The sequence below is a fragment of the Xiphophorus maculatus genome, chromosome 5 (genome assembly GCF_002775205.1).
Source record: "Xiphophorus maculatus strain JP 163 A chromosome 5, X_maculatus-5.0-male, whole genome shotgun sequence".
Classification (NCBI taxonomy): Eukaryota; Metazoa; Chordata; class Actinopteri; order Cyprinodontiformes; family Poeciliidae; genus Xiphophorus; species Xiphophorus maculatus.
Genome location: NC_036447.1, coordinates 30408413 through 30431490, shown reverse-complemented (window position 1 = coordinate 30431490; position 23078 = coordinate 30408413). Strand labels below are relative to the sequence as shown.

The window sequence follows — 23078 nt, the reverse complement described above, 5'->3', positions numbered from 1 at the left end:
AATGTCCCGTTTCTACACCCAAACTGTTTCATGTGGTGATTCTCCAGCAGTGACTGTGGCCATCAGGGAATTAAATCTAGAAATTCCTTTTCTAGACTGTGTAAGAAGCCTGAATTTAAATAATTGCGATATGGTATGATGATTAAATGTTGATCAGTGACTAGTATTTCTGTAATACAATCAGATGTTTTAATGTGTCGACCTCACAGATGGAAAGATGTAAATACTTCAGGAACACTTTATCCCAGGAGGTGGAGAACCTTTATTTAAAAAGCAAACATGTTTGTAAAAAAAAAAAAACAGTCTTTAATGAAACAGAGCAAAATAAAGCTCGGATCATGTAGGAACAAAGGAAAGTTTTTATGTATGTACAACTAGTAATCAGCACTGAGCATTTCCTGGCTTCTGCCACACCAGAGGGAATAAAGCTTACACCTGAAGAGTGGAGGAGACGGAACGGAGCGCTCATCAGGAACTACTCTGGAAGTTCCTGGCTCTCCAGCAGGATGTTCTGACTGGTCTGGAAACATTCAGTGGTGACTGTACATGGTTTTTAGAATAATGGAAGCCAAGATGGGACTGGTTTGGTTAAAGTCTCACAAATGAAACAGTTTGTCTAACCAAAACAAAATCTGATGGATGGGAAATAATAAAAAAACAAAATCTTCAGAATCTTTTTCTCTTGAGGATTTCTGGTTTCCAGTTGATCGGGTGGCTTTCTTCAGTCTGCAAGACAGAAAACACCGTTAGCCCATTTTCCTCCAGACGGATTCTAAACTCACTAACTGGAACAGGATAACTTACAGCCGTGTCGTCTTCTTTGTAAACCTTGATGGTTTTGTCAGCCTCGGCGGTGATCAGCCGGCTCTCGGAGTGGTCGAACATGCAGGCGAAGATTCCCGACTCGCTATCCAGCGAGCCGGGCTGCACGGCGGCGTGGATCCGCTGGAAATTGTAGCCTGTCCTCCAATCCCACATGTGCATGGTTCCGTTGTCAGCTAGAGTACAAGCAAATTATTCTGTGTAAATCTATATGCTCTGTCACCGCATGATACATGTATTATCAGGTAATCATGAGTCATGTTAAGGTGAGAAAAAAAAAACAGTTTTTTTTAATCACCTCCAGACACCAAAACACCATCAGAGTTGACAGCCAGTGTGTTGATGATGGCGTTGTGGCCAGAGAGGTTCTGGATGAAGCTGCCATCTGGGAACATCCACTGCTTGATGTTATCAGCTGATCCTGAAGCAAAGGTGTACCTGGAGGAATAAAGAACCAAATATTACATAAAACTCCACCTTTGCTTTTTTAAATAGAGGTTATTTCCAAAATGGCTGCATTAAAAAACAACAACAAACCCCCCCCAAAACCTTCATACACCGAGTAAACAGGAGTCAAAAACAATCCAGAGCTCCAAGTTCATTTAGGGATCATAAAGACATATTCTAGATGTTTTAGAATGCTAAATATTCAAGATATTTTAGAGGTTTTAAAGAAGGAGAAAGAAGAGAAAATAGGACAAGCAGAAACAAGGAAAGGAGAGGTCACAAAGAACGAAGGAGAGACGAGGATGATGAGGAGTAATGGCACAATGGAGAATGGAAGTAAATAAGAAAAGACAGAGTGAAAGAAAGAAATTAGAGATGAAACCTTTATTCCACAGTTTTATTAAAAAATACTCCAACCAAATCCCAGACGTTTCCTGTCTGCACATTAAACCGAGTCTACTACTGGTATGAGTCTACTCACTGCCTGGGGTGCAGCACCAGAGTTCGGACAGACTTTTTATGGTTTGTCAAAGTCGCTCTGGTTTTTCCAGCGATCAGGTCCCACAGTCTGATGGTTGAATCATGGCTGCCTGCAAAAAACAGCCAGAGGAAAGACAATGATTTTGCTTAAAAACTGAAAGGGTGCTGTCTTGCATTGGCATGGGGTTTTTAAAGCTAATATTTACCTGTGATGATTTGTGGTTCAGTAGCCTGACACCTCACTGTGGCGACAGTGTTGGTGTGGCCAGTGAGTGTGTGAACGTTTGCTTTTGTCCTGATGTCCCAAACCTGCAGGTATATTGAAGAGAGGGCATCGTTTAAAACAAAGCTCCACTGCTAGAGTTCCTCCCTATAGTTCTGACACTTAGTCTACATTCTGCTAATATAAAATGTGCAATTACAATGATCTATTAAACAAAATTAAAGTCACACATGAATAAGTGTATTCACACAATAAGTCATTTAGAAACGTGGCACGCCATCATCCTCCAACTACTTCCTGTCATCTTTTTCTTTGTGGTTTGCGCCAGTAGAAATATACGGCTGTTTATGTGACTCCTGTGATGTGAAAAAAAATGTTTCCTTTGGAGTTTTGCAAAATACACAGATTTCAACACAGACAAAAATCTCATCCAAAGGCCGAAGCTTTCTATTGACAGACAAGAGTTCTTTCAAAGTTGCTGTGTTTCCATTACGCAAATTTATTTTCAGAATCCCAAATTGCATTTGCAATGATCTTTGACCACAATTATACAGTCAGAGGAAACACAACCAATGTTGCTCACTGAATAATAACATCTGGTTCCAGAGGTGAGCCGTGACTGCTGCAGTCAAACAGAATCTTAGTTTATAAACTGAAGAAAACTGAAGGGAGTTAAACCTTTCTTTACTCTCTGCTCTGATGCTTGAACTGCTGAGCTAATCGATTTGAGACGCTGCTCAGTGAGAGCTCACCCTGGCTGAAGCGTCTCTGCTGCATGTCACCAGCACATCAATCGTTGGGTGTAGATCCAAATCGTACACGGCACTGAGGTGTCCATGGTAATGCCTGATCACCTACAGGTCAAAATAATACTGTCAAGATGCAGCTAAAAAATCATGAAACAGATAACACAATAAAACATCCATACATAACAAAACAATTTTTAACAAAACATCAAAGCATGTTTAAAACAACCATCTTAAAAAAACCCCAAAAAACTCTTGCTGACAATAACCCTGTGTGAGCAGTGTACCTTGTTGTACTCCAGATCCCAGCATTTGACCTGCTTATCCTCCCCGCAGGAGAAGAGGTAGGGGCTGCGGCTGCTCACCGCCACGCCGCGCACCGTGCTGATGTGGCCCGTCAGCGACAGCTTCAGCTTCCCGCTGGCCAGGTCCCAGATCTGTCAGCACACACACATCCAGAAAATATTTATACAACAGATGGCACTTGGAAATGATGCTGAACAGAGGGTCTGGGATATTACTTGGAATCCTCAAAGGAGCCTTTTAGCAGGAATGAATTAATGCTGACATAAACTGTTCTAGATCAACTGCATCCATAAAAATACTCACATTATATGAATGAAGAAAGAAATCAATAATGATCTAGAAGAGATGCTGAAACATTTAGCCTCATTCTTTTCATGATTAAGTGAGTAAAACCACTTTTGGATTATAACGGACTCATAGTTTTAAGTCAAAAAACTGAACATACTCACACTTCAGAAACAATGAAATGTTTCTGAAGTGTGAAGCTCTGATGTTGAGATGAGCACAGCTTACCTTTATAGTTCTATCAGCAGATCCTGTGACAAACCACTGGTTCCCAGGCTCCACAGCTATGGACCTCACCCAGCCCAGGTGACCGCTGATGACCTGTCAGATCACACCCACCACAGTACATAACCACACACTCACTCAGTTATCATTTTAGGCATGAATCGATGAGTTGTTGTTCAAATGGTTTGTAGGTACCCGAAACAGTTTCCATGGAGGATGCCACTGTGGTTTGGGCATCGTTGGTGCTCTCCTCATGAGCGCAGAGTTTCTGGTGCCTCCACCCTCCAGCAGGGACTGAAACAAACAAACAGATATAGTACTTCTCTAAACAAAAAAGGATCATCATTTGTTCCACTGATGTCATTTATAAAACATGCTGCTGTGAACCACCTTTAGTTTCATGAAGCATAAAAAGTGATGCAGAATTAAAGCTCCTAACATACAGTTAATAAAATCCAGGCAAAGTTGAAAATTTGGGTCTCAATTATTCTAAATGGGGATAAAATGCAGGTTTTTGAACGTTGCCAGGTTGGATTAAACATCATGAAACACTGATTTCCTGCAAAGATCTTCATGTAGCCTCCATATAAACAGACAGTTCATCAGCTTTGCAATTCTTGCAACATGATGAAGACAAATGTTGAACATGAGAGGAAATGTGGGATTGTCTAACCACAGCAGTGGACTGAGGGTGAACTCTGTCCGCTCCTCCTGCGTGTCGATGGATTTCTGCAACGCTGGCTGCAGTCCGACTTGCCTCTTGCCTAAAATTTGGTGACAAATTATAATCCAGAAGTGTTTTTTTCTCAGTTAATTCCAGAATTTTGTGTTAATTTGTCTGAACACGTTACCGGACTTGTGAGGGAGGCAATGCCAGCGCCATGGAGATGACACCTCCCTCACTGGGATTCCTGTGCATCTTTGTGTCTGCAGTCAAAGCCACTCCTAAAGATCAGAAATTGTTCATACGGGTATTAAGTAATGCTCTTTCATTTACTAAAACAAAACAAAAAAACTCAGAAAATACTGGAAGTTTATATAAGAAAAGAATATTTACCAGGTCCCGAGGGATAAGCATGTGTCCCGGTGATTAGATATTCTGCTTCATCTCCTTAAAATTATTTTGTTAAAAAAGAAAACCAAAAGAGCCTCAAAAACAACACCTCCCACAAATGTTACAAAAGAAAATACTCTTAAAACTGTATTAATGGGGTCACTGGTCTGTGATGGAGTCCTTTGTTCCTGACCTGGATGGGCGTAGCCCTGGTGGAGCTCCTGGCCTGCTGAAAGCTGTGAAGCTCTGCCCTCCTTCACAACAGGCATGTGCAAAACCGGAGCGTACTCTGTTTTCAGCTTAACGCCCATCTTCAGTCTGTGGCTGTAAAGTCAGGAAACAATGAGGCGTTTTAACATAAAGGCATTAAAGTTTATGTCATTCACTTTAATTCACACTTTGTCTATTTTAATAAATGATTATGTTAAGTATCAACTTGGAATCAGTTCTGAAACAGAGGTGAGCAAGACACCGAAAGCAGTAAGAGGTTAGGCTGAAAAATATTAGGAAAATGTATTTAAGATATTATTGTGGAATATTTGAGTAAAGTTATAAACTGCAATTAAACCATATTTTCTCAACACTTCTTCTCTCTTACACCATTATTAACCCCACTACTGTCTTATTGTTAGGAAGCAGGTCACTCAGTCCTGCAACACTTAATGTCCATTAAACTGGTTAAATAAACTATCAACCAAATACAAATTCATAACAGTATTTATGACCTTTCAGCTGTACAATACATTGTAGTGTCACTACAGCAAACTTATAAAATACAATATTTTATTGGGATTTTATTTGAATAACTGTTGAGTAAAATGAAAAAATTTAAAAATCTTAAAAGTGTGGCTGATTTCAGCCCCCTGACTCATTACTTCAGGGAGCCTAATTTCACAAGAGTAGCAAATGTAAATGCTTTGTATGTGTTTGCTAAGTTTGTACATGTAAAAAGTGACACTTTGGTTCACTCTTCTTTGCAAAACACCTGAAATTTAGACTGTATGAGAAATTTATGGAAACAAGCCTTTCCAGGTCTTGCCAAAATTTCTCAATTAGGTTTCGGTCTGGACACCGAGTCACCATTCTAATACATTAGAATGTTTTGATCCAAGTACTGCATTGTTCCTCTTGCTGTATGTTTAGCTGGAAGGTAAAACTATATGGGACCAAAACTGATGTAATTAAAAATAACGGCTGTTGTAGTAAAGAAGGCTGAATACAAAACAACAGCACAAAATTCTGATTTTTAGCAGAGTTAGGTTTCTCCAAGCGTATATTCCTGATTATTAGATAATCAACTGTATAATAAAATACCGCCCTACATCTATTCCAACAGATGTGTTCTTCAAATAACCCACAATAAATGCAGTTAGTACAGGAGCAAACCAAGATCACAGAATGACACAAGCATCATGCACCGTTAATTAACTTAAATATGGTGTAAATCTGTGGTTACTTTCAGCATTTTATGAGCAACCGGTATACAAATTCAGGCGAGATTTTACCTATCTTCATCCAGAGCGATGGTCTTAGCATGGTCAGAGACAAACATGTCATGAGTCCTTTTCAGAGACCTGAAGACCAGAGTGTGGACAGAGTGCTTCTGCACTTCCTGTGGAAGCATATAACATTAGCTTAAAAAACTATTAAATCTATAAAAAGAGCATAATTCTCTAAATAAACACACTTGTCTAAAACATGTAAAAAATAAATGTTAACTGTTCCAGCTATTAGCCAGGCCCAACGGTTTGTGCGTACCGTAGCAACTTATCCACGGTACAGGAATAACGAAAAGCAGTAATGAACACCAACATGTCTTACCTCCGTCATTGTGGTGATAAATATACAGCAAAATATGGACTTATTTCTTAGAAATTAAACCCGGTAGCTAGTCCAAATATTCGACACACAAGTGTGCGAACTAACACAAGCAACGCAGATACCCCGGAAATAAACATACGAGCTGTCGAGGGAATACAATTGGTGCCACCTATCGGCTGGGATGACCGGAGAACTTTTCATGTCCGGCTCAGCGGGGTGGATTCAACTCCCAGGGCAGAGGGATTTTTTAATGTATATTTTTTAGTAACGTGAAGTGACGAGTACAAGTTTCTCAAGGAGTCATTTTTATTTCTGTTATAAAATTAAAATTCATTGTATTTATACTTATAAAAAGCGTTAGGAAATAAATAAACACATAAATCTCTGCTTTTTATTTTTTTTTTTAGATATTTTTTTATTTTTATGAAAAAGTATGAAAGATACTCACTCTATATGTTTTGTTTTTTACTCTGCATGCTTACCATTCTTACGGTTACTATATATATATATATATATATATATATATATATATATATATATATATATATATATATATATATATATATATATATATATATATATATATATATATATATATATATATATATATATATATATATATATATATATATATATATGTGTGAATTTGATAATATTTACATGACCAGATTTGACTAATTTCAACCTGATTGACAGAAGCAACCATTTTGAGTGATAACTCATTATGTCAGTCCAAAGAAATGAACTTGTAGTCAGAGTATGTGTTTGTTTACTCAGTAACATGGTTTATTTACTCTGGTTTTGTACCTGTAGTATTTGTTCCTTTTGAAGAGTCCAAACTCCAGCTGACTCACTGACAACGGTACCAAATGACAAGAGCTCTCTAATGTTGGACACAGAGGCACTCAACATTCAGTTACATTGAAATTCTTCTCCATTAGTATCTGTACTTGACAGCATTTTTGATCATACACAATAGTGGATCTTGGCAGGATTAAATGTTTGGCTGTTGTATAAAACATGGTGGTGAAACAGACCACACACAGAATCAATTTTCATTGTAAGTTAGGTCAAACACCAAAAGAAGAAAATAAAGCAGCTCTTTTCGAACTCGAGCATAATGAAAAGATTGGAGCCAAAAAAAAAGACACTGTATAATTCAATGACTTGTGAAAGCACCTTTAGTTGCTATTATTTCAAATGTCTCTCTGACCTTATGAGTCTCATATCATTGAAGGGACATTTTTTTACCACAGCTCTTTTGCATGGATTCTTTTCACTTCAGTCGTCTGAGTCTTCAGGGCTTACTTTATGTCCTTCTCTTTTGAATTACACTCTACAGTATTTCTGTCTTGTTGAAAAGAATCAATGCCACACATTGATTATTTTATTTGTTTGAACATTCTGTGGTGGAGGGGTTGCTGTGTTTGCGATCATTGTCCTGTGTTAAGTCATAGTTTGGGCCAAGGCGGATATTTGACTAAGGAATCATTTTTGTGTCAGTAGTTTTTTTTTTTTGAACTATTCACCTTGAGCATTGTATGGTCCTAACCGTGTGGTAGATATATTGGGAGGTCTATTCTTCTAAAAATTGAGAACTGTCTTAAATGTTCTCTATTTGTGAATAATATTTCTCCCTCTACAAGTTGGACTCAAAATAGCTTGGAAAAGGCAAAACAACACTCCCAACCCAGATAGGCAGCAAAAAGTCCTCTCAAAGAACAATGCTGACGTATTTCTGTCTCGTAGCTGAGTTAGAATAGGGCTGTTAGCTGCAGATCACTCTGCTATTATAGAGGTGATAGCCAATATACTGTATATCATACATATAAATATATATATAGCGAGAGAATGAAGTAAATGTAAGTGGCAGAAGATGATTCCTACTTTCCTCATATATCACATGTAAGCAGTGAAGGAGTGGCTATAATATATATATATATATATATTTGCTTTGCTTCATATATTAGAGCAGACATTGTTATTGATTGAAATAAATATAATGTCAAGTTTAAACAATGGAACTTGTTTAACAATTAAAAATGTGAATTATGAAAGCTGTGTCGATAGCAGATTTTTTTTTTGTTTTACTGGCCATCTACTGATATTGCTTTATCTCAGTAAAGGACCAGAATAGTTTTAGACCTATTGTTATTAAAAACAAGATTGTTAATAATCTAAACAGTGAGAAATGTTTGATTTGCAATGATGACATCAAACAGCAAAATAATTGAAACAGAGAAATCCAATGGTAACCATTTATTTCATGTATGTGCTTTTGCTTTTACATTCTTTTGTCAAGTTAAAAATTCTTATTTTTGTAGATATATAGCGCTAAGGAATTTATATAAAATAGCACCTATTATACTAAGTAGGTAAACTAAAGAAAACGTAACTTCAGAAATTGTGATCAGATCAGATTAACATAAGGAAAATATGCAAACATCAGATAATTGGAGGCTTTTTATTCTGGGTCAATTTAAGAGTTGAAAGCAGACCAAAACGATCGTTCTGGTTTATGCATCTCCGAGTCCACCAAACTGTTTGACCCCAGCCTGCTGTCCGCCTCCCGCTGAGATCCGGCTCACTGGAATGAGCTTCATGGTGGTTTCTTTCAGGGAGTACCAGCGACTGTGCCATGTCAGCCAAGTGATTCCGTTGTCAAAGCCGTACTCACCAGCATCCTTTTCAGTGTACCTGCCCCCTGGAAGGACACGAGAAAGAAAATTCAATTGTCAAAATGACTCAACGGATTGAAGTTCCAGGGAATGGTTTTGTTCTTTCGCATTTGCAGCTGCAGCATCGCAGCTGGTTTTAGTCAGAGGGCCTTACCCTGGTAGTATTTTCCGTTCAGATGTGCCGCGTGGCATCTGTTCATCCACCAGCCGGAGCCGTCCTGCTGGGCACAGTTCCCTGAGTACTTGTCGTTGTCTTTGTCGTGAGTACTGAACTGCATGCCGTTGTGTGACGTGTGGAACTTGTCACTGGGGTCGTCTCCAAGGTCGAAGCCGTCGAAGGCATCGCCAGCATCGCCACCAAAGTAGTAACCGTAGGTGAGTCTGTACATGTCAGCCTCCGAGCCGATACGGAACATGTTGTAATCGGCATATCTACAGACAAACAAGCCTTGTATTTAACTTCTTGTTGCCTCAGTTTGATGACTGAATTTGCCAAATCTCAAAGGGGGTCATGTTTGCCATTGCCCCTTACATAACACATGAGTGTGTGGGTGGCTGTGCATTTGTACTTTTTGCTACCCTCCCAGTCAACAAGCTCGATTCTCAACACGGTAGGGATGGCGGAGCTGGTCGTCAGCAAGTGGATCTTCTCGTTGCCGAGCCAAAATTCTGTGGTGTCGTCTGGGGAGAGGTACCCAAAGCCCTCCCTGTACTGGGTCCAGTCCCGGAAGAAGTCCACGCTGCCATCACGTCTCTGTGAACGGCAAAGAATTAAAGAGTGAAGACTTTTACTCTTTGTTTCAGGACTGATAATGCCAATTCTGTCCAAGATTTCTTTTAGACAATGTTCACAAATGACTGAACATTAGCGTAAAACAGCATTCTATGGGTGCATACCCTTTGTATTACAGTGAAGCCACGACCGAAGTTGTCAATCTCACAATAGACTAAGAACTGCGGCTGTGCATTGGTTGGCTTCACATAGTAAAGGCCGCTGGTGGTGGCGCCTTTGTTTGCAATATCCTGGCAGTCTGATAAAAAGAAACAGAAATATCACCATGAACTCTGTGAACAGGTCTAAATTATTCCAGAAGAAAAACTTTGGTGAGATTTAAGTCACAAAATTAAAAATGCATCACAGGCTTTGGACGGGGTAAACATATGTTCTTTGCTATGAAGCAGCGTATCGATTTTTCCGTCTATCTAAACACTGAATCAGGGCAAATGTTGTTCTGCTGAGACCAGATTGAGAAACTTTTTTAATAGGAATGTTCCAACGGTCATGCAGTGTCAGAGTGTCTTTTTCTCTCTCACCTGTTCCCGTGGTAGGCTGGATTTCGACCGTGTCTCTGCAGGGCTCACTGCATTTCTGCTGCAGCTGAAGGGCCAGTTTCTTCAATTCACCCATACTCCTCTCATTGGACGAGATTAAGTTCTGAAGTTCACTGAGAAAAGCGCAACCAGTGGGTTTTGCTTGAAGTCATTTATATGTGCAAAATATACCCATTTAAAATGAAAAGATAATTCATTGTGATAACAAATACAGTGAAAAATTATAAGACAGAATTAGGAAATGAATACAAGAAACCAAGAATGAAAAGAATTACAAAAATACACAGGAATTAATTATTTTAAATATAAATTAATTAAAAAATACAAAATAAATCCTACAATGAAAGTAGGTATTCATAACTGTATCATTTATCACATGAAAGTAATTATGGAAGAAATGTAACTTATTTTAGACTTAATGTCAGTGATTCTATGCTGATCTACTTCCTAAAGATGCCTCCAAATAAATAGAGCTATAAGAGTAAATTTGAATAAAATTATATAAAAGGTATTAATTGAACCAAAACTACCAGTAAGAGGATTTCTTTCAACTCTGTTTATTAGAAGCAAAGCTTAAACGCTGTCAGTAACTTACATCATTTGTTGTTCTTGTGCAAGTATTGTCTTTTCAAAACGCAAAACATCGTCCAGCATGCTGGAGGACTTCCTGTAGTACGGATCTGAAATCCAAAGTCAAACGGTTTAAGTTACACACAAATCAGCATGAGACTGAGCCATGTCTGTAACAAAAGCAGGAGCTCAATCATAACACACAAAATACAAATGGATGTTACCAGGCTGGGAAGACTTTTGCGCTGAAGTTGTCGAGTCTCTCATGTATGTAATTTTTTCATCAGCCCCAACAGTTAAATTGGCAATTGTCTCCAGTTGATCTTGCATTAAAGTCAGGTCTTCACTTATGCCTGGCAAATATCTGAACATGTAATCAGCAACTCCACATGTAGTAGGGCAGTACTTTCCCTGTTCATACACAGCGTTTATAGAAAGTTATACTCAGATAAAACAAGCGAGACTGCAACATGCATCACTGAGAAACTGCATCATACTTACAAAGCCGTCGTTCATGTTGCATTTTGCAATGTTATCTCCTCTGATTTGCTGCACATAAAAAAAAAGTCATTTTAGATCTTTTTTACTCATAGCTAATTTTTTGAGGTAGCAAGAAAATAGATCCACATAGGATTCCACACTTACAGCTGATGAAGTGGAGAAAAGTAGGAAAATAACTCCTGCTGTGGTAAAGCGTGGCAGAGTCATGTTGAGCTGGCCACCAGTTGTGTGTTTTGGTGTTCTGGGAAAGTGAAGAACTGCTCAGCAGTCTGGGATATTTATCTGAACAAGGTCCTGTGTTCGGCCTTTGATCATGTGCAAACATCCCACTCACTTTGTTGTTCTCAAACTGTGACTCAAATGTCTGACAGCTGTCAATTCTGAGACGTGACGCTGCCTGACTGACAGCGGCTCTCAGGAGATCAGGAACATGGAGTTCACCGCTTTCTGCCATGTCTGCTGGTGAACACAAAGCAGGAGAACGATGACTCACATTTTTACTCTGGATTGATTTCAGCAGCCTGTCATACTCATCATTCTCCTGTTAAGATTGTAACACATTGAATCCACTCTGCTGACTCATTATTGATAAAAGTAATCAATGATCGTTCACCACAATATTTGTGCAAAACAAGATGTTTTGAAAAAAACAACAACAACAAAGAAAAAACAGAACAAGCCACACGTTATAGGAACAAGAGTATGGAAGTATAACATTTGAATTCCAGCCCAGCTTTATGGAATATATTATATCCAGCCAAATGGGTGGATGGATGGATGGATGGATGGATGGAGGGTTGGATGGATGGATGGATGGAATTCTAATTAAGACACATAAATTGATGATATTAGCTACTGTTTTTAACATTCCACTAATTGTCATGGTTTTGCCACTCGCAGAAGAACATCGTTCCAGTCGTTCATAAATTCATTCATTTATTTTTGTTTATATATGTATTCTTTAATCTGGAAGTCACCATTGAGCGTCAGAAACTCTGAGACCTATAAGCCAAATGATTTTTGCATCATGTTCCTATTTGAATATAGATTTCTGTTTCTTTTCCCCTTTAATCTTTACGTAATAAACTTTAAGTACAGAGAAAAGGAGGATGTTTTTGGAGTTTCTCAGGAATGGAAGCTGTTTTTGTCTGGACACTTTTTCAAAGGGTTCCTGCTCTAATACATTATAACCACTAGTGGGAGTAAAAGAACAATATAAGATAGACATTAGTCCATACACATACTGTACTGCGGCTGGAAAACCTGTAAAAGGGAAGCAATTATTGATTTGGAGATCTCACAACAAAATGTTGAGACATTCTACTCTCCAGTCCTCAAATATACAATCTGATATGACTAATAAACCAAAATGCGTCAGAACGTTGTGATGCATTGTGATGTTGGTTCTTTCGGCGCTTCCCATCCATTTCACAATCAGATCACAGCTAAGATGAAAGTCAGAGCCGTTTCAGAACAATCTGACCATGTTGGGGGGGTTTTCCCCGCTTCAAGCCAAGTAGTTCAACTGCCTGATCGGTAAAGAGATTACCAAACGTCTCTTTGTAAAAGCAGACTGATGAAGGCCGGATGCATTACTGCTTTTTTAAAAGAACACACAATATTCTTGTTGTGTACTTAACTTTACTGATTGTCGACATACATGCTGACAATCCTGTAACCATATCAATTTTAGATTATTTAACTTAATCACAAGAAACATGCGTCACTTCTTGAATAGTTATTGAATGTTAGTGTTTGTTCAGGGGAGGTTTAGAACATGCTCTACAGGATTACAGCAGATTTTCCTCCAGCAATCTGCAGGCATTCCTGCTTTTCTGCACCAAGAAGCTAAAAGATTGGCTTGATTATTAGGCAGCAGGGAAGCTGCTGACCAAACGTTTGGTCAGTCTTCATATTATAAATAGAGTTCTACAGGTATAATGTTACTTGCTTCAGTTGGTCAAGAGGTGAAAACTAACATCAAATTCTACCACTTCACTTCAAAACAACAACTTGGACACAGCTGGGCGTTCTCACAGAAAAATAATGACAAGAATAACGGACTGGATTCCATTCATGTTTTGGAATGACCTTCCCAAAGGTCAGTGGTAGAGAGGGAACTTGATAAAAGACATTTAACCAATATTAGTTGAGATTTATGTTTATCTTTGAGCATATATGCACAATTTTGACCCTGTGTGACTTAAAAAAAAAAAAAATCAAAAATAAATTGTAAATTGTGCATTTAGTTTTGTTTTTTTTTAAATCATGGAAGCTTTTTGTTCTATAATTAGTCCATTCTATAAAACATATATAACTACTTAAAGTTTACAATTCTGGTCCTGGATTCCTGTTTTCCAGGTATTTGGAAAAGCAAGAATGTTCCTGACCACCGTCTTTCTTTTTTGCTTTGTTTTCAGTCAATGTGTTTTTGCCACCCACTGTGACTGCTGGAAAACTTTGCAAGATTGTCACAAATATTTGTCAGGATTACATAAGTACACTTGTGTCTTGAGGTTTATCTGTAGGAGGCTTCACCACATGCAGCAGCGTGGCTGGGAAACTTATTTTACAGAACTGTTGCACATGTTGTAAATCCTTTGCACATGTTAGACTGTGAGTCTGCACTGCTTGAATGTTGCAGCTTATTTTATTCTACACTTATTCTTCCTCTGACCTCTTTCTTCCACCAGTTTGTATGCTGTGGAGTTTCAACAAGATTTTATTCTGCTAAAGCTAAAGGGTCGTTCCGGTGTAATTCTTCCAGGCACCTCTTGGTAAAATACACATCTTTTTATGAGATCAAATCAAACCGTGAGGATACGTGTGACTTCACAAAGCTTAATAAGGCGTCACCTGTGGGCTCTGTGTTGACATTAATTGATAAGTGTTACCTTAAGTTACCTTCTTTTATTATGTGGAACCAGGATGGATATAAAACCATCTGACCTCAGACTGAACTGCCAGGCCCATAAACCTAAACAGTGCTGAACTTTCCCTGAACTTCCCTATTAGTGTGGAAATGACAGTTGGGAAATGTCTCTCTCATTCTCCCATTGCTGTGCAGCCATAGACATTTCTTCTGGACAGCATGTCAAAGACCTGAATATATTATTGGAGTATATCCAGTAGCAGAGCAAAAGCAAACTGCAGTAAAAAAAAAATAAAAAAAATAAAAAGGTGTCAGTTTCCTCTAATTCCAAAATCTTTATCCAATAAATTAGGAAAGAGTTATTAGAATTTGTCCATAAACAACAGATTTTTTTTTCTAAAAAACAAAGTCTCCACAATTTTCTTTGAGTGTGACCAGAAATTAAACCTAAAGAGCCTTTGTAGGATCCTTATTTGCCTGGGCTATAGATCCAGAACCGTTTGGCGGGGTGTAAATCCCGGACCGCTTCCCCGCCCTCTACCCCAGCACACAGGGCAAAGGTTTGTTTTATTACCACATCAGGGTTCAGCTTGAGGCCACAGATGGTGAGTGAATGTAGCGTGATTCAGGCTAACACATGCAGCAGTAAGAGACTCTGTAGACATGTTGCCTGGGTTCTTCACCAGTCAAAACTTTATGTAAAAGTGGCAATGAGAAAGCAACTGTTTAAGTTTGACTAGAGTTTGCCAAAATGCACGAGGGAGACTTCATAGGGTCAAGTCGAAGAAAGTTCTTTGGTCTGGTGAGACCAAAATGGAGATTTCTGTCCATCAGACAAGACACTATATGTTTGGAAAACGCTGCATTTCACCACGAACACGCCATCCCCACTGTGAGGCATGGTGGTAGTGGCATCTTGCTTTGGGGATGCTTCATGGTAGCAGGAGAAAAAATGGAGATTCAAAAATCCAAAAAGCAAAGGACTGAACTCCAGGTTCACTCTGTCATCTACAAAGAGACTTCACACACATATGCCACTTTATTAGGTAGAAAAGTGCAGGAGAATCCTTCTTCTCTGAAATTATTAACAAAATCATTGATAATACCTGAGCCTTGCTTGTCATGGTTGAGAGATTTACAAGCCCTCCTGTGGCTGTGGGATCTGAACCACACTCCACCAGCATACGCAATGAATTCACCAATGTTTTCACTAAGAAAACTCTGAAAATGAGTGGCTCAATTTGTGCATCAATATCAAGCCCATTACCACTGTGACCAATCAATACCAATGTGGAGAAAATGACACAAATCTGCATGCTGAACCACAAAAACGTAGAAGACATTGTACAGCCATTCAGCTCTTCCTGCTGCTATGTTGATATCTTATCCACAACTTTCTTTAAGAATAAGTTTTAATTGTTTTCTGATACAAATAGTGAACTCATCCTGCATGTCAGGTATTGTTCCCCAGGCGTTAAAAAGAATAGCAGTTAAAAAGCTTCCATTCATCGCCTAGGTTATTGAAAACGTTGTGTTTCAACATTTAAATGCCTTCTTAGTCACACAACTTCTGGTTGCAGAACATTAATCTGTGAGCTCGTGTCTCATTACTATTTTTGCTTCTGTGAAAGAACAATGTTCTTCCTTTATCTTCGGCTAAACCCTTTTGTGGAAGAAGCATAATAATACAACTAGATATTTTCAGTCTTACTTAGAAGTTAAAAAAATGTAACAATAGACTTTATAAATACACAATATTGCAGAAGTAATGAATTTGAGGTGTTCCATCTATATCTATTGCTGGTGGTAAATAAAATCAGCACTTTGGGATTCAGACTGTCTCTACAGTTATGAGAGTTTGGGTTACTCTTATGACCTCAATACTCATGGTATAGTGATAACGATCTCACCTGTGCAATAAGCTAGGTTGGGAAATTTTCTTACAACTAAATATTTAGCAGATGTTGTGAGTAGAGGTTACCAACTTTGTAGAGACTCAACACATTTCCTGTGGCCCTCAGGTTACCTCAATAAGAGTGTAAAGGCAACCTCATGTAATAATATTCCACGATCAATCAGCTGAATCCAAACCTCACAATCACGAAGTGCAAAGCAAAGCAGTGGCGTAAAGCACACAGCTAAAGGTGAACACTAAAGGTGAAGATATGTTCATTCCTCTTTGGTAAACAAAGTCAGGATTTGGCTGGAAAAACACTATTTACTGACTGAATTACATGAAGTGTACAGCTTGGTGCCAAGGGATTATGGTGTAGGGCAGTTTTTCAGGAGTTGCAGTCAGCTCCCCAGTTCCAGTCAAATGAAACTCTTAATGCTTCAGTCTAATGAGACATTTTGGTCGATTTTATGCTCCCAACCTTGTGGGAACAGTTTTGTGTTGCCCCTCCTGTTTCAACATGACTGGATTAGTGAATGAAGCAAGATCCAGAAAAACATAGATGAGTGTGGAAGAGTTTGGTTGGCCTGCGGAGAATCCAGGATCGTATGCACCCAAAGGTCACAACATGCACATTTCTTACTTTCTGTGCGCACTAAGAAATGTGCATCTGGATACTGTAAGTCTATATGTTTAAACACATTTAGAACATATTTGTTCTATGTCTGTCTTACATTGGCAGATTTTTCAGCACCAATAATTAAACAGATTCCTAGTTGGTGTTATGACTTACATGGTAAAAAATCCTAATTCCAACTGTTTATTTATCCTCAAGTTTTTAAAGGAACCAACCTAAAAAAACATCCAATGGAAACATCTGCAGGCCCAGTACAACCATTAGAGTTCAACAATAGACACATTTATTGAAGGTTTTTGTTTGTCTTAGAATTGTTGGCATACCTCCTAAATAAATAGGGATAGAGAATAATCTGCCTGCTATTTGTCTATAATTTATTAATTTTATATCTTATAAAGGGCTCCACAGTGTTATATAGACCTACATGTTATCCACCCACACACCCACACAGTTCCTCAAAAGTAAGGCATGCTTTGTGAGTCAAACTGACTTTCTCATGGACTGAAAAGGCAACTCTCTGAAGTCAAATTCTTGCAATTATTTATCCTTTTTGAAAGGATTTAGTAAAATCTAGGTCAGCACACAGTGTGTAGTGCAACCAATGCTTCAAAGATCTCAGAAAGGCAGCAGTGTTTCTCAAAACACGAAACAATGAGCATGTAATTGAATCCTGCAGGATTAACAGAAGTGTTATCTGCTTTAGTTTGTTTAGGAAGGAGGACTAGATTAAAAAGATGTACATCCACAATCTCCTCCTCTGATTCACTGTCTAGATGCTGATTATCTTAAAGGTCTGATAAGCATTTCATCGAAATTCACTAACAAAGCAATTAGAAAGAAATTAGCTCAATTTTAAACCACAGTGGTCACAATAGTATCCCTACCCCTTCCTTTATTTTGTCACAACCACAAACATAAATAGATGACATTTGACTTTTATGTGGAAGACCAACACAGTGTGGTATACAACTGTGAAGTAGAAAGAAAATTATACATGACTAAAAACATTTTTTACAAATACAAAACTGAAAAGTGCGGTGTGCAAAAGTACCCCCCCCCGGGTCAATATTTTGTGGAGCCACCTTTTGCTGCAGTTTCAGCTGCTAGTGTTTTAGGGTTTGTCTCTCCCAGATTTGCAGCTCTAGTGACCTGAAATAGTCAGTAGATATGTAGGGAGGCGGAACACTTCTTTAAAAAGAAAGAAATTACAACTAGCATATTTAATGATTTTCTTTCAGCTTTCAGTCTTCCTTTAAAACACGGCCTTTTTTCAGTCTGGTCACATTCTAATCTGACCTTGAAGAAGGACAGAGAGGGAAGATAAAGAGAGCTTCTGCAAAAATCTGTCATTCACTAGAACAACGTAAAGAAACACTTTCAAAAAATCCTTTCAGTAAGTTGAAGGCTGCTGTTACAATGTCACATCTATTTCGGAAAAGATGTGACAGAAGTCCCACTGACATGAACCTGCTGGACCATACAGGTGTTGGAGTAAGAGACAAGGACCACAGCAACTGAGATCCTACAGTCACATTGGAAAAGTTTACATCTGATGCTTGATGAGATGATTTGAAACAGGTGAGCAGAACCAGAGAAAAGGAGAAGACGGCTGAGGAAATCCACAACCAGCCAATGATTATGATAATTATCTTTTACATGAGACTATCCGAATTTGCTATTCAGCAGAATCCTTCAGTCCACCTGGATAAACAAACGTTTCACCTTTCATACTGTCCAGCATTAAAAGTTGCAGTAAGGTTCTGCTTTCTGTTTCATATTGCATGTCCAAACTTTCCTCCTCCTACATAATCAGCACATTATTAGTCAGACAATGGAAAGGCAGTAGCCATAAAATTACACAAACTGAAATTCTGAAAATAAATTTGACTAATGGAAACTCACCAATTAAAAAAAAACAAACTACATTTTTTTGATAAAAAGTCCTTGCGCTATTTTGATACGGTTTCTTGATTGTATCAAAATAGATGGACATTGCAAAACTGCGATGGAAACTCATCACACGAGTCGCATGATCAACAACCAGATTTTACTACTGATGAAAACAACAAAGGTGAATGGATTGTTTCTTTTTGTTTGTTTGTGTTGTTTCTGTTTTTTGACAGTGTGCAGCTGGCTCCACCAGAGCTCTTCCAGAATCACACAGTTCATAAAAAGTAGAATAAGATGCAGACGTCTCCTCTGATGGATAATGGGTGATCATTCTCTCACAGTCTCCCATGGAACAGCTGCCAATACACTACAACCGGACAACAGAGAAGGCACAGTTTGTAAAACATTCTTAGTATTACCTTAAAAACTTCAATATACACCAAAATGGATTTATACCACACAAAATAAATATGTACTACAGAGAACTGTCACACCCTCACAGCTGTGTGCAGGAATGTGTGTGTGTGGTTCCAGCTTCACTTCATCAGAGAGCAGATTCCCTGAAGCAGCCAAAAGATTAGTTTCTCACTCACCAGTGGAAATCAGGCTTCAAGTTCGTTCTTTCATTTGAGAATAAACTTTTACCCACCTGCATCTGTCACCGCCTTCCTCTGTGGACAGGGTGTTGTTGTAGACTTGCACAAATGTCAACATCTAAAGCAATAATATATGCCTGTGTCTAAAGAGCTGGATAAATTCAAGATCTAAACTTGTAGCATTTTACCGCAATTAATTCAAAATATAAAGGTTATTTATTCTTGTATAAATAACTTTTGTATTTTGTAAAAGGCTAAACAATAATAATAATAATAATAATAATAAAATCAAAGACAAGATTCAGTTACATATCCCTGTTCTAGCCCTAACAAAGGGTCTTTATTTGGTCTAAAGGATAAAAGTATGCAACCTTTTAAACGAGGCTTTAAAGGGTCACAGTCAGCTTCTCATTAGGATCTTTGACCTTAATACATCCAAAAATGCTTCAGTTTTGAAACAGCCACACTGAAAAGTGATTAGTGAAAGCTCCTTATTTTGCAACCCTCCAAAACCAAAGACACTCAACACTGACCAGCCTTTAATCCACCAACACTCAACACTCTAGCTCCTCCCCTTTTCCAACTTTAATAAATGCTTTGGTGTCAGGATGCTTGCTTCACACTGCCATCATGTTCCTTTACCAGCTGCTCAACTTTTTCTTTGCAGCCTCCAAAAAGGAGGAGGACTCCAAGTATGACCTGTCCCTGTACAAGCGTGGAGACTTGCTGGAGGTGCCCCGGACGCTATTCACACATTTCGGTATTTACCTGGGTGACAACCGGGTGGCTCATCTCATTCCAGACATCCTGCCTGCCATCACTAAAGATAAATCTGCAATAGCCAAGATGGTGACAAACAACCGCCTGTTGATGGGCGTCGTCACCAAGGTGGCCAGTGTCAGAGTGGACTCTGTGGTGGACTTTGCCTACGGCTCTGACATCCTGATCAACCACATGGACAAAGTGTGCAGCCAGCCTCCACTGGATGGGGATGATGTGGCACGAAGGGCTGAGAAGCTGCTGGGATCCGTCACCTACAGCTTGCTGTGGTACAACTGTGAACATTATGTCATGTACTGCAGATACGGCATGGCCATCAGCTACCAGACATACCAGGTACATCCAGTTTTACATTCAAATTCAAAAATACTTTATTAATCCCAAAGGGAAATTAAATGTTGTTGTAACTCATCAATTTAGATTCTTCAAAGAGTTATTGAAGATGGTGATGGCTGTTGGCAGGGAAGATGTTCTGCCAAGTCTAACAAGCTAAGGCAACGCTTTTAGAACTAGATCTTTAATTTAAGTAAATATTTGGGGTTTGAAACATTTTCTGAATCAGGCTGCTGACTTAAAGAAATTACCAAAAGGTGATTTAGGAAAAAAAATTACTTAGGCCAATATTTGAGGAAGATGACAATATTTAGACTGGTCAAACCAAAATACTGCTTATGAAACAGATATTTTTTGGACACATTTTGAAATTTATATTAACTTGTGTTTTTTGATATTGGCAATGTGGTTTGCTACTCCCTGAAATCTCCCCTCAAATATGAATTGATCCTGTTTGTAATCATCTTACATGTGTCTTTATGTTTGCATTCGGGAAATTAATTTGCCAAAAATATTCTTGCAAAAGATCCAAGAAGCTTTGCAATTCATTTACACAGAAGATCATCACTGTTAATATCATAAGGCTTTCTTCAAAGTATCCAGTTTCTACACAGAAATAGAAAATCAAAACTATCCAACTTGTTTAAAACGTCTTCTCTGTTAGGATCACCCTGCTTATTGCTTTGACTCAGTGACTTGACAGTAATCCTACCATGTCATGTGCCAATTCAAATACAGACTGATGTCAAATGTCCTCATCGTCACTGGACTCACATTTCACAATATGTATGCTTTAAATCTGACTCACTAACATGTCCTAGTGCGGCTATGTTAGTTAAAGTGAAATGATCCGAAATCATTCATGATGCAAGTAGCTCCATCTAGTGTTAATCCATGTCCCATCATAGTCAGCCTGACCTCCACTGCTTCTCCCCAGCACTCACCCCATGTGATCTGCATGTCTCCTGTTTTGCACAGTTCTGCACCTCGGTACGTAAGATCGTGTTCAGCAGGATGAGCGCCTACCTGACGGCACTGTGCGGCGTGAGCTTCATGCTGTACCTGAGCTGTGTTACGCCGCTGACCGTCCTCCTCACCGCGCTCATCTCCTTCACCATCTGGATGGCTTCATAGGCTCATCGTGTGAAATAGACTATAAATGATGTCCAGCAAAATCTAAACAATATGCATCAGGAACTCCTGGTTATAATTTTTTGCTTGCTATTACAGCAGGGATAGAGGTTAATTCTACATTTGTTTGGACTTCAGTTGTTTTTTTTTTACTGTTGTGTACTGACTGGATAATAATTTGCAATAAGAATTGGTACTGCTTTAAATGTATTTTCAATTAAATGTGTAAGTATTCAGCTCAAATGTTCATAGGTTTCAGGTCGCAGATTTTGGATTTCTTTCCATTAAATAAAGTCACAACAACTTTAGCACATGATGAAGGTTAATGGGAGGGTCAGCAAAATCACTTTTCCTATTTTCAGAGTCAATAATCAAACATGTTTCAGGTTGTCATGAAGTATGTTGTTAGACTGCATTCTTCTGTGACGTGATTGTGGTAAATGTGAACAGAACGTGTCACATGCTTCCCGACTCTTCACTGAACATTATGTGCTGCATTGTTCTGGAACAATAATAAATTATTGATTACACGTGTTATTAATTACATAAGTGATGTGAAGCAAACTAGTCCACCTGTCTGAGCAGAGCCTGGGAGGCTGTGGTCGCTGCTGCACAAAATGTTGATCATCAACTCATCAAGAAACTGACAAGAGTCCATGAATGTGAGATAGATCACTGGTACTGAAAAGAAGTGTGGCTGTATTGATCAAAAAGGAAAATGTCAAAAATGTTTATTGGAAAGCTTTAGTTGTTGATCATTTTCACTTATATGGAAAAAAAATGAGATGATAATCCAGCAATTGTTTTCCCCATATTGTTGCATAATAATTCTGCACAATTGCTTCCCAATAATTGTACACATACAGACATTTTGCAAAGGAATCTGCAACTCCACTTATACTTTATCATGCATGTGGCACAAAAACCAGCACAATGTACCAAATCCACACAAATACAGGTCACATGTTTGATGCACATGGCACAGAGAAACAGTGCAGTGTGCACAGTGTGAGACAGACACACACACACACACACACACACACACACACGCACACACACACACACACACACACACACACACACACACACACACACACACGCACACACACGCACGCACACACACACACACACACACACACACACACACACACACACACACACACACACACACACACACACACACAGACACACACACACACACACACACACCCCTACATACTTACAGGATGTTTGGAAACAAAACACCTTATCTATGTTTTTTCTTTCCACAATTTTGCTAATGAAGACGGAAAAAAAAGAAAAATAATAGTAAAACATTGTTTTAAAAACAAAGGAAAACATCAAAGTGGATGTGCTGCAGCAGGTGTCCCCAATAGTACACTGATGGTACCAGTGTAATTTTGTTATGTTCTAAAAACATAATTATAAATAAAAGAAATCTCATGTCTTACGTCC

The 23078-nt window shown here is 38.6% G+C and overlaps 3 protein-coding genes across 3 annotated transcripts; 1 reads left to right on the top strand and 2 right to left on the bottom strand.

The window, feature by feature from the left end:
* Positions 1-322: 322 nt before the first annotated feature.
* plrg1 (pleiotropic regulator 1) lies at positions 323-6545 on the bottom strand. Its single transcript, XM_005810225.3, has 15 exons — positions 6410-6545; positions 6094-6200; positions 4782-4912; positions 4592-4645; positions 4386-4479; positions 4208-4298; positions 3730-3828; positions 3538-3630; positions 3006-3155; positions 2725-2826; positions 1956-2058; positions 1751-1859; positions 1121-1260; positions 805-998; positions 323-726 (listed from the first exon to the last, which is right to left on the bottom strand). Exons 1-15 carry the CDS (start codon positions 6416-6418, stop codon positions 667-669), a joined length of 1536 nt encoding a protein of 511 aa, XP_005810282.1. The 5' UTR covers positions 6419-6545; the 3' UTR covers positions 323-666.
* A 2312-nt stretch (positions 6546-8857) lies between these two features.
* On the bottom strand, positions 8858-11748 carry fgg (fibrinogen gamma chain). Its single transcript, XM_005810224.2, has 9 exons — positions 11635-11748; positions 11491-11538; positions 11214-11400; positions 11015-11099; positions 10402-10532; positions 9985-10118; positions 9657-9841; positions 9242-9519; positions 8858-9113 (listed from the first exon to the last, which is right to left on the bottom strand). Exons 1-9 carry the CDS (start codon positions 11695-11697, stop codon positions 8926-8928), a joined length of 1299 nt encoding a protein of 432 aa, XP_005810281.1. The 5' UTR covers positions 11698-11748; the 3' UTR covers positions 8858-8925.
* Positions 11749-20009: 8261 nt separating this feature from the next.
* On the top strand, positions 20010-22620 carry LOC102217705 (lecithin retinol acyltransferase-like). Its single transcript, XM_023334713.1, has 2 exons — positions 20010-20495; positions 21471-22620. Exons 1-2 carry the CDS (start codon positions 20010-20012, stop codon positions 21624-21626), a joined length of 642 nt encoding a protein of 213 aa, XP_023190481.1. The 3' UTR covers positions 21627-22620.
* The last annotated feature ends 458 nt before the right edge of the window (positions 22621-23078 follow it).